The 12,510-nt window shown below is 35.7% G+C and overlaps 1 protein-coding gene across 1 annotated transcript; it reads left to right on the top strand.

Annotated features, from left to right (window-relative positions):
- Positions 1-737: 737 nt before the first annotated feature.
- Positions 738-5,586, top strand: IL2 (interleukin 2; the record flags this gene model as incomplete). The annotated part of the gene is made up of 4 exons (XM_081134038.1): positions 738-884; positions 975-1,034; positions 3,361-3,507; positions 5,476-5,586. 4 exons carry the CDS (start codon positions 738-740, stop codon positions 5,584-5,586), a joined length of 465 nt encoding a protein of 154 aa, XP_080990164.1.
- Positions 5,587-12,510: the final 6,924 nt, after the last annotated feature.

Raw genomic sequence — 12,510 nt, 5'->3', positions numbered from 1 at the left:
TGTTTGTTGAACACTACATGTTTTTAAAAAGTACAGTACAGACAGTAAGGTTTAAACAGATACAAGAAACATGTTAAAATTAAAAGAGCAGAAAACAGTATCTCAAGATCAATGAGCACGTTATGCATCCTAATCTTAGTATTTCTCTAGCTGACTATGGAAGAAGTAATCTATCATGTTGTACACATTAGCTCAGGCATTGTCTAGATAAAAAGGTAAAACCATCCTGAAACAGGAAACCAATATTCTTCCTGTCTAATCAACAAATCTAAACATTTATTCTTTTCAACTATTTGCTCCAGCTCTCGTCCACAATAGGGTGAGCCACATGTTCAGCATAGTTTTACGACAAAGAGAAAATTTTCATGAGCCACTTTTGTCTCCCCACCCCCTTAATGAAAGAGGAGGAAAAACTGTTTCATACAGAAGGCGTGAGGTGTATGCATTGGAACTGCCACAGAAGTGTGGGCTAATGTAACCAAGAGGGATTTCACCTACATCCATTCAGTCAGCTCACGGGGGTTTAAAGAAATTCCAAAGAGTCATCAGAAGAGGAAAAATAAAGGTAATGCTTTTTGCCACACAGGTAGAGTCTTTGAAAATATGTGTAATATGTAAAATATTTCGACACCCCCATGCTATTTTTCCAGAATTAACAGTATAAATTGCTCCTCTTGCTCGAGACCTCCCTATCAGCTCTCTAATCACTACTCGCAGCAACCTCACCTCCTGCCACAATGTACAAGATGCACTTCTTGTCCTGCATTGCACTAACTCTTGCATTCATCGCAGACGGTGCACCTACCTCGAGCTCCAGCCAGGAAACACAGCAGCAGCTGGAGCAATTGATGCTGGATCTGAATCGGCTTCTGAACATAGTCAGAGTAAGTATATCCCTTGCTTGCTAAAATGACTCCCTTTACCTTTTCTGCCTGGAGTGCACTTTGTAATAACAATCTGTTGTACTTTCTCAGAATTACGAGAACCCCACGCTCTCCATGATGCTCACGTTTAAATTTTACATGCCCAGGAAGGTAAGTACAACTAAGTTCATTTTGTGTTTTATTAAGATGCAAAGTAAAATGGAAATTTGCGCACTGATTATATTAATGGCATTTCACCTGAGAAAAAGTTATTAATAACTTGGATATTTGAAAAAAAAAAAAATACCCAAGTTTGATAATGGGGCTTTTGTAAAATGGTTTTGTCTATATATTTTTTCTATATCCTTGTGTTTGTGTTTGGAGGGGAAGGAAGTAGGAAGAAGACAAGAATAATATTCTCACTTTATTGCTGGGACAGTTTTAAAACAAGATTGTGCTGACTTACTGCTTTATTTGAAAATGTAAAATGCTAGAAATATCTATTATTTACTTTTACCATGCAAATGATCAAAACTGATGTCAGAGCAACCCACTTTAAATTAAATCCTGTGTCTTAGGAGAGATCCCTACGGGTCTGTCTTTGAGATGCAGTGAAGCACTAATCCATAGCACAGACCCGAGGGCCAGATCTGAACTGAAATCTCAGCTCTGCTATGTTCTAGCTTTTGTGAACTTGGGCAGTTAGCTCTCTTTGTGACTAAGTTTCGTATCTATATCTGTACTTCATATAGTTCTGTGAGGATTAATGAGTAAATGTAAAGGACTCCTACAAGCATCTGGCATATGGTGAGCACCATACAGGCATTTGCTATTACTAGTAGTAAGTAGTAAAGACAAAATTCTCCCTGGGGAGCATAAAGTAATATTGTGGACTTACACAACTTTATGCCAATAGGCCTAGAGACTTATGCTATACGACTCATTTTCCAAGTTTAAAAGCTCCATTTGGTTGTTTTGGGATTCAGGTAGTTAGATAAGCATAGATCGTCCACACCCCTATTGCTAAGCGAGGACTAACAACTGTGCAGTTCAACAGAGAACAGGTAAAACTGGGGCTGGGAAAAGCCTGTTCCATGAATGCAAGCCCAGAAAAAAAAGGGATTTAAAGGATCACAGATACAGTTTCCCTGTTCTGCCTCTTACTTACTCAAGTTATGATTCAAGCTACTCTTTTGAAAGATGAAAAGGAAATAACTTAAGAGATCTTCTCCAGCTGAATCAGAGATACACATCTCTTACCTCCAGCAACTTAGACTCTAGATTTTTCTGAGGGGACTAGCTCCAAATTGCTCATGCTGAAAACTCCAGCCTTAAACTTGTAGAACTTGCAGTAGCAAGTTGAGAGGCCAGTAGATAAAAATGTTGAAAGATCTGTGTGGTGCAGTCCTACCTCTCCCTCTGAAGATTGTTAGAAAGATAACATGAAATGTGTGCATAGTTTAGAGGGTGGTAGATTCTTTGAAATCTAACAGTTTCTAAATGACAACTCAAGATCTGTTTGAAACCAAAAGTAATGTGATAAACTCCATTCACTTATTCATTTTACAACCATTCCATGTTTCTAAAAGATTTCAGAAAATGATAAAAACATTTAACTCAAAGGATGCTAGGTTAATGCTATAAAGGAAAAACTGAAATTTAATCCTGGCCCCTCCTGATTGTGTGACCTCGGAGAGAATACAAATTCTGAGATTTACATTCCTAATTTGTAACATGGAGATAACACTGCATTGCCTATCTCAAAAGGTGGTTATGAGACTTAAATAGGCTTATTTAGAAGAAAACACTTTGAAATTACAATGTACCATAGAAGTGTGAAATATTATCATTACGTGTGTGTGTCTAAATCAGGAGGCCTATTCAAAAATCCTTCAAATATTGCAATGTTTCATTTGGTTGGTACAGATAATTTTTTTAAATGCATCTTAATGTATTTATTATAGAATAGTAAACAATTAAGATGCAGTTATATATGACTTGCTACTTTGAGAGCCAATCCTATACACAGTTACAATGGCTAATCTATAAAATGTTGGACTGTGACCAATGGCACCTGAGAGCTCCTTCTGTCCTAACATTCTCTGATTCTCAACTCTTAAACCATGAAACACTAGAATCACAGACTGTGACCCATACTTCCACATTCCTACTCTGTTCCTAATAACTTCTATACAGCCTGGGATAGAATTCAACCTATATCTTTTCCTTGCAATTGGTGCAGAAATGTTGACTTTTTGCATAACCAAATTAAGATGAAATTAATGATTCATTTTTAACAGTTAATTCTAATTGTGGGTAGTTGAACTCTAGTTTTTCCAGTCTTATGTAAACTCTATTGGTCCATCTCAACAATAATGTTGAGAACAGAGAGAGTGGTAAAAACTATATGCAGTTACGCTTAATAAAATTTGACATTACTTTCTGATTGACCTTTGGTCAGGGCAAATTGATCTGATAATTATTTTTATTATTACAGACCACGGAACTGACACATCTGCAGTGTCTAGAAGAAGACCTCAAACCTCTGGAGGAAGTACTAAATTTAGCTCAAAGTAAAAACTCTCACTTGAAAGATATCAAGGAATTAATGAGCAATATCAATGTACTCATTCTGAAACTGAAGGTAAGGCATTACTTCACTTGCTCGCCTGGAAAGAAAATACATGGAGGGGCATTTTAGAGTGGTACAGCATTTTTGGTATTTGCGAAATGCTCATACATTTTAAGTCCACTGTGAGCACATGAATCATTTGTGTGTTAGGTGATACACTGTGGAGCTGGGAAGTATAAGGTGTGAGGGTAAGAGTCAGAGGGTTTCCACGCACCATCCACTCGGGGACAAGCCCCCACCCCTGCACTGTCAGCCCTCACATTAACACAACACTAGAAGTAGGAGAAGATACTGAATTTCACAGAAAGCAGACAGGTTTCATTACATATATTTTTAAATTCCTTCAGGTCCTTTTCCAGAATGGCCAACACTGATTACCTAAAAGGCCTTTAAATGGGGTTTCCCTACCACTGGTCGAAGGACCGAGAGGTTGGTCTAAAAATCAGCAACCATTAAAATGGCCAATGTAATAGATAATTAACTCCTTATTTAGAAGTAATACTTGCAGAACCTTAAATATTTTTAAATGCACGGGAAGCATGAAATATACAAGGGACTCAGGTGATGTGAAACAGATTCATGGCTCTCTTTTCTCATCCCATCTGTCAGAGTAAAAAATTCATGAGTTAATAGGTATCCTAAATAAACAGCATAATTTTAGTGATAGTAGAACAAAGGTTCTAAAAATCTTAACTCTAGTTGTTTCCAAACAGGAGTCATTTTATTAGTAGACTGTTTCTTTCATTTAATTCTTTTAAAATATATTGAAAGCAATGTCATCTAGACATTGATAGACTGTCTCTCATCTATGTCGAGGTATGCTCTAAAATTTTTGACCAACATCAGAAAACTAACTCTTAAGTTCTTAATGCAAAATTAAGAGAATATGTGAAAATCAGAGACTGAGTTTCAAAAGCCAGATGTTATAAATATCTAACCCTCTAAGAGGCTATAATATTCAATTATATGTAGAAAAGTATATAGCACTGCAATAGCTTATTTAAAGGGAATACTTTATCCCACTTGGTTATGTTTCCAAGATAGGAATTACTTCAAATTTGAAAAGCCCTATTTTATTTTACTATACATCAGAATATTTTAGCTTGTCAGCTAGAGTTGAAATAGCTCCTATGGCAGAGGAGGTTAATTTCCAAAAGGCCCACAGAACAAAATTTCCAATGTTTAGACTTTCAAAAGTTGGTCCTTGACCGATACTGAGGTGGGGTAGGGGTCGGTATGAGTATTTATGAAATTGTTCTTCACACAAATTTCCCCCAAGCAAAAGCTTGTCCTAACTTACTCTTGACTGGTTTTATCTGGTTTGGGGGAATATATGAAGAGATTCACTCAAATAGAATAATAGGAGATTTGAGGTTTAAAGAAGAAAGTATAATGTGTATATCACTGCACACATATAACCTATATAGATTTACACCCACAGGAAAGGAGGGTTAAGAACTTGATTTTGCATGCAATATTTAATGAAATATTTGTCAAGTCCTGTTTTCATTTAAAATGCTTCCTGGTAGCCCTGGCCAATGTGGCTCATTGGTTAGAGCATCTCCCCACACCATCAAAAGGTCATGGGTTTGATTCCTGGTCAAAGACACATACCTCGGTTGTAGGTTCATTCACTCCCCAGTTCCTTTCCTCCTTCCCTTCCACACTCTCTAAAAATCAATGAAAAAAATATCCTTAGGTGAGGATTAACAAAAAAATATATGTATAATTCAAGGGGAATAAATATTGTGTTCATTGAAATTGACAGAATTAACAAGTGAGGAAAATCTCAGCTTGTGTGTTACTATCACTTGGTGTCATAATTTTCGCTTATCAATTTGATTATTTCAAGAAAATGTGATTAATGTTTAACCTCCTTGAAAATAAAGGCCATAAGCCTGTAATACTTCAATTGAGAATAATTATATCTAAGGTAAACCACCCTGAAATAAAAAAGAAATTACAATTCTTGTGTTTTAGGGACCTGAAACGAGATTCACATGTGACTATAATGATGAGGCGGTGAACATCATAGAATTCCTGAACAAATGGATTACCTTTTGTCAAAGCATCTTCTCAACACTGATTTGAGTGCCTCCCATTTAAAATGTATCAGGCTATTTATTTAAATATTTAAAAATATTTATTTTTTGATGTATGGTTTGCTACCTTTTGTAACTATTATTCTTTGTCTTCAGATGATAAATATGGATCTTTTAAGATTCTTTTTGTAAGCCCTAAGGGCTCTAAAAATGTATGTAAATTATTTATCCCAAAGTATTTATTTTTATATTGAATTGTTAAATATAATGTATATGTAGATCAGTTCATAAAATTATTTAATAAAGGTGATAAATAACAAGCCCAGATGTTATTCTGAGAATGGCACAGAGCAATCACTAAAATATTTCCAAATTACTCCGGTGACCTCACAAGACAGTTAAGATGCCTACAAAAGTCGTTCTTCCCCTGGAGGGTATGTGAAATAAGAAAATGGGCTTCTCAAAGCTCTTGCTTTCTCCTACCACGAGCTGATCAGTTCCTTGGTTCTAGTCTGAGAAAACCTCATCAAATTATACGATTTTCCTTCTTCAGATCATGCTGTAAACAAGATGCCAAAGACAAACATTCTTGAAACTTTGTTCATACAATTGGTGTGCCTCTCCACCCATTCTCCAACATCTTACACCTTGTTCTCTGCCCTCAGGAGTCTCCCTGCCCACTGGTTTTCCACTGAGTCCTACCACTGGGGAGCCCTGGTGGGAGGCGGGAGGGATATTAGAGATTCCCAACTCTCCCTGTAAAGTGGCCTCTAGGTGGCTGTGCCTCTCAGCCAAGGCAGCTCTCTCAAGACTTTTTCCCTCTGGGTTCTGCTAACCTTTCTTTCCACTCCTCCCTTCAAGCCAGGCATGGTGCACTTCTGTTACCAGCTCCAGGAACTGTACTATCCCTTGCAGTTTCCCTGCACCCTAGCTCTTTGTAAAGCATCTCTTTCTAAGTTCCTCCTTGAATTATTCTGAATATGCCATCTGTTTCCTGACCCAGACACGGTAATTGTACTGGAACTAGCACCAAGAAATAGACTCTCAAATAGGCTCCTGTAACTGGATTGTTCATATATTCAAGGACCACAATGATAGTAAGATATGGGAAATCTATGGGATGTAGTAGCATCCTCATTAAATTATTATCAATGGTAGCACAGGACGAAATGCAGATGGAGGACAAGGTATTATGAGATCCAAGGCCATGACACTTAATTGCTACAGCAACAGTAGTTATGAAAATTGCGATTATCACCTAGATTCTTCTGATGGTCCAGACACAGAAAGGGAAAAAATTAAAGTTACGAATATACAATTAAAAACGTGTATTTAAGTCCTCATTGGCAGTTTTGAAATAATCCATTTCCACAGTAGTCACAGGGCATATACACATGGCTGAGGGTAGAGTCTGATGTAAGGTCTGCAAAGATGTAGTTAGACCCTCCAGGTCTGCCTACTAAGGGCAGGAAGGAGTGGAGCCCTGAGATGTGGGATGTGGACAAATAGGTGGAGAACATCCGTTTGTTCTTTAGTTGTGTCCCTTCCAAGGAAAAACCACTCCTCTCATTAAAAGAGTTCCAATGGCTCACAAATTAAGGGTAATTTTCCTCAGAACTCACCCCTACCAGTTTTCATTGCCTCCAGGCCTAAAATGGGAGTTGTTAAGGTCTCAACATTGCTGGGCAGTGAGATAGAGTGTTTAGACCAACAGGGGTGGAAAATGTCATGTACGGGCTGATTTAACTGAGATTAATGCAACTCCCTGGGATTCAGAATTTAATGAGATCTTGCAAATGGCATTAATAGTTGAGTAAAAGGCTCGGACTCCCAAGTGGCCTCTTTCAATGATGTTGAAGAACTGGAGCTTCCCCACAGAAGAGTGCACAGGCCCAGGGAAAGGCAGTGTTGGGATGGGTCAGTCTGTGCAGTCTTTTCATCTTGCCCAGGAAGACAGAGAAATGCACAGGTAAGGGGGACCCTTGGGCCGCCAGAGTTCTGTGGTGGTTTTCCTTCTTGGGACCAGAAGTGACAGATGGTGCTCCTCTGGTACCACTGAAGCCACTACACAAAATCAAATATATCTGACATCTATTATAACACAAGGAGTGACAGAGCACTAAGATGTACTTTAAGTCAATTTATAGGATGTATCAGGATCAAAAGATTTCTAAAAAGGAAATTCTTATGCTTCCTGTTTACTTAACAATATTCTTTCTCCTTTATCACATCAAAGGACAATTATCTTTATCTTTAGGGACGATCAATTTCAGCTGGTTCTCGAAGAAAATAAACTTGCATTTGTAACTCACAGTGATCCTTCATTAACTGTTATGAAGCTTGACGACATTCATACCAGTCCCCATCAATATTTTCAAAGCATTTTTATATATTTCATGTATATACTGTGATCAGATTATTTTTCACAAGTTTCATCTAAGGCTCTCTTAAAATGCTCACTTCATTTCATGTGCAAAATAAAATTATCTAAAAATACCTCCCAACTACAAAAATTTTTATAACAGATGTAATGAAATGTCTGTTTTACCCTGTATAGGCACTGCCTTAATACATGATGAACACAACTATGTTTTTTATTAAAAAGTTCAGAATATTGCTAACATTTTTTTATACCATGGCTACAGATAAGAAAATGGAATTACTGAACGTGGGGGTCAAAACAGGCTTTCTAAGCCCAGATCTAATTGTCCAGGGCTCCAGCTGTCCCTGGCCCCACAACAGACCCCTCAAAGGTTGAAGGGGCTCAACACTAAATCCCCATTCATAAGCCATCACTCATGCCAGTATTTTAACTATTGTACTATTTCTCCTAATGACTGAGTTAGACCGAGAGTGAGGGAAGCATGACAAAGTATAGGCCGGGGTTAAATCTAAAAATTCAAACTTTGAAAATACCCTGGATACAATCTGCTATTCTCTCGTATCTGCCCCTTCCTTCTTCAATGCAACTGCTCTGCTTCCACTCGGTTCTTCTCTTTCCTCACGGTTGACTCCCCCCATCTTGCCTTGAGCTAGCTGCTCAGTAATGCATTTGCACCACCCAAGATTCCCTAAGTAGAGCTGACCCAACGGCAGGGCATATCCTCTGACCTGCTAACATCCCATATCCCTGTAAGTCATAACCATCACACTGGCCAGCTCCTCTATAAATACATGCACATGGATGAAGTCCTCCTACTATTATAAGCAAATATTAACATCTAAGTCACTTCTAGGTTAGTCTTCATTTATTAATATTTTTCTCTATTGTGAATAATATTTACTTTTTTGTATTCATGATAGTGTCTTATTGAATTGCAAACATTGTGAATTTTACATTTTAGAGTGCTAGTAGTTTTGTATTTTAATATATATTCTTAAGCTTTGTTCTGGATAACAATTTAAAAAAACACATCAACAAAAAACCTAGCCAGTTTTATTTTCTCACCATCAAACTGCTAGCAAGAAAACTCAGTCTTTGCTGCCTTGACCTCATCTGTCATCCACGCCCCAGCCATGCCAGTTTGAAATGAAAGTATCAATATAAACTAAATATATTATTTTATCTTAAATTAATATACATATTTCCAAGCTCTTTTCTCTGAAAAGAAAGACCTAGGGAAAAATAACCAACCCAATATTAATAGGTACCTTGAGCATCCAGACTATGGTTTCTAAACACTACTTTCCATGAAAATAAAATATACAAAATGATATTACTTATAATAGCATTAGAAACATCAACTAGAAGAAAAATATTGAGATACTTAGAAAAGACTCCTATTGACAAAAGAGAACAATCTGAATTTAAATATGAATTATAATGATTGAAACACAAATATGTTTAAATTCATGATACTAAAAAAATTCTCATTGGTCAAATTTAAAAGATGACAAAGAACCAACTACTTATTTCAAAAACACAAAGAAAAACAATCCAGCCTTTTCTGTCACCAACTATACCCCCATATAATCAAGTAATAGATTAGTGGACATTTACTAGAAGCATTCCAGCTATTAAGAGAATTTGATTATCACCTGGAACCCCTAATCAGATAATGGATTTAGGCAATGATTATCAATGATGGCTAACATCACAAAAAGACAAACCCAGCTACTGTGTCTTCTGATGAAAGTATATAACACTGCCTATGAAATATTCTTGCTAAAATTTTTAACTTCAATTTGAAAGCTTTTAGATTTAACTATTGGTTTCAGGAAATACAGAGGACAGAAGACCTTATTAAAAGACATCACAGAGATGTAAGCAACAAAAATGAGTTGTGGGACACCAAACAAAAGCCCGTTTTTTCAAGAACCAAATTAAAAGAAAAAAATGTGAAAGCAACTATATAGATGAATAGATAACATACAAACTCTAATATATGTAATTTTGATCTTGGTTCTAACACTCTACACATTTATGAGATAATGGGAGAATTACTATTAATTTTTCAGGTGTGCTAACTGAATTGTGGCTATATATATGAGTGCATTCAAGAGTCCTCATATTTTAGATACTTATCGCTGTTTCAGATGAAATAACATGTCTGATATTTGCTCTAACATAAACCAATTTGGGGAGGTGTATATTAAACAAGCTTGCCATTTTTGAGTTTGGTGATGGGTACATGGGGATTTATTTACTATTCTACTTTTGTATGTTTTCAAATTTCCATAACAAGTAAACAAAGAAAATGTTGTGGAGCAGTGTTTAAATGTATGCCATTTCCCTACGCAAAATCCTTCAAAAGCTCCCTTTTGCTTCCCAAACTGAGAAAATATGCTAGATTCAATGCTCAACTTCTCCATCAGGAGTTCTATACTTTAGCCTCAAACACTGACATTTCCTCTCTAATCTTTGCTTTATTACATCCTCATAAATTTTATCTGTCCTTCAATGCTTGCTCAGATAACAGAATCTTAGAGCTAAAAGAGGACTTCAACCTAGATGCAACTAATTTACTGGTTTATGAACAATTTTAGAAGTTGAAGTTTAGAAGTCTGACTTTAGAAGTTTACTTTTCTTCAAGCAAAACATCTTATGTAACCCAATACATAATAGATAAAAGATAATAAGCACTGCTGCTTTAATGAAGGATAGCTTGGAGCCCTTTCTATCAAGCTTCCACCCCTGAAAAATAATGACCACTAGTATCAATTTCATCTTTGCAATAATGAAAAACTGAGCTGAGAGATTAAATAACTTGTAACAGTCATGAAGGCCAATGTTGGGTTTCACGCCACCTCCTGCCCCTTCCACTAAATGACGGCCTTTTACTAAATGCCATCTCCTTCAGACTTTACATCATCTCTTGATACCCCTCTCTAGATATGATCTTTCTTCCTTTAAACCAAAACAGTATGTAACTAAGTAAACATAACGCATAGAGGAACTTAGTGACTGTAATGTTGAATAAATAAGGGGTACTTAGTATATTGTCTGTAAAACAGTTGGGTACATTCGCTTTTTCTTACTCTTAAAACTGTACATTTCTTGAGAAAGTCTTTTACTGATTCTCATGGAAGTCTCTAACATAGGGCCTTTACTATTTAGGCAAAACTTTCAGAGGCAAGTATTAACCATTTGGTGCTCTTCCTTATTTAAGTGTTAATCCAAAGCAAAATACCCACAATGTCAGGAGCCAAGAGAAGGTGAAAGATCTTGTATTTTCAAAGTCAAATTAACTATCAAAAAATAACAAAGACTGGAAATTAGTTGTGGAAGGAAACAATTCAGAAAAAAGACTAAAAATATTTAATAAGAAAATACTAGTTTGGAGAAATGAGCAATAAGTATCATCTAATTGATGAAAACAGAACTTATTAATAGTATATTTATGTTGATCCATATGAAACTGCCCATATTTGACCCCTTTAACCTATCAAAAAATGGCAGTTTTACATGATTCAACCTAACAGTAGTAAGCATAGAGTCTAGTCTACTGAAAGACATGTCTTTCCAGAATGACTTCAATGTTCATCAAATGAATTATGCCATACTTTTAGAATAAACAAAAAAAACTCTACATCATAAGAGATTAAAACAGTTCCGATGGGGTGGCATGAAGCTTACAAATTTAATAAAGATTCAAGCTAATAGAGATAAAGTCTGAGAACCAATAATGTTTCATTAATTCACCTGTGACTGAAACTAAGGAATACGTTGAAGAGGCTAGAGTATGGAATAAACTCTGAGTTTCACAAAGATACATACTCTAACTCAAGAGTAACTAAACTTTCCCTTCTTATCTAAGTATTGTATAAACAAACATAAAGCTAAACAATCTTATTATAAAGAATTAATTCATAATTGGATGGATCTTATAGGACACTTGAAAATGAGTAATCTTATTTAAAGCTTTTCTGATAATCTTCTATTAATCAGAATAACTCATTTATCAAATTATTCCCTAACATGTTTAATATTTTTCTGCATTTACATGTGCACTTTGACATGAGAAACAGTGTTTTAGTTACTTCTTTTTAGTATCATGTAGCATGGTGATTGCAATATTAGGCACTCAAATGTCTGTTGAATTAATCAACAGGTGAGTAAAAATTATTATTTGTATTCTTGGATTCTAATTTTTAATTAAAAAAAATAAGTGAGATGCCAAGACACAATGTTGAGTATCTTTTGCTGTACGGATAGCTCTAAAACAAAAACTTAGAATGAATTTCCTGTTAAACTACAAAAAGGGTAATGGCTTTATAATGTTTGTAAAAATAAATACAAAATGGCTGCATAATGAATAAGGTAGTTATTTTTCCCAAAAATAAAACTTCAAAACCCTAATGCTTCAATGTACTTGGACACGAGTATTTACAAATTTTCAACAATCTCTAAACAGTGCTGTTGCAAGATTCTGATTTTGAAAGCTGAAAATCACCAATATGTATATTTTTAATTTACTAGTCAAAACACACCAAAAAAAGAAAAGATTTTTAATGTGACAATGGATTGCCTAAT

Source organism: Miniopterus schreibersii (assembly GCF_964146895.1).
Source record: "Miniopterus schreibersii genome assembly, chromosome: 4".
NCBI classification, from domain to species: domain Eukaryota; kingdom Metazoa; phylum Chordata; class Mammalia; order Chiroptera; family Miniopteridae; genus Miniopterus; species Miniopterus schreibersii.
Note: the sequence above shows the minus strand (reverse complement) of the source record. Positions and strands in the feature narration are given on the sequence as shown.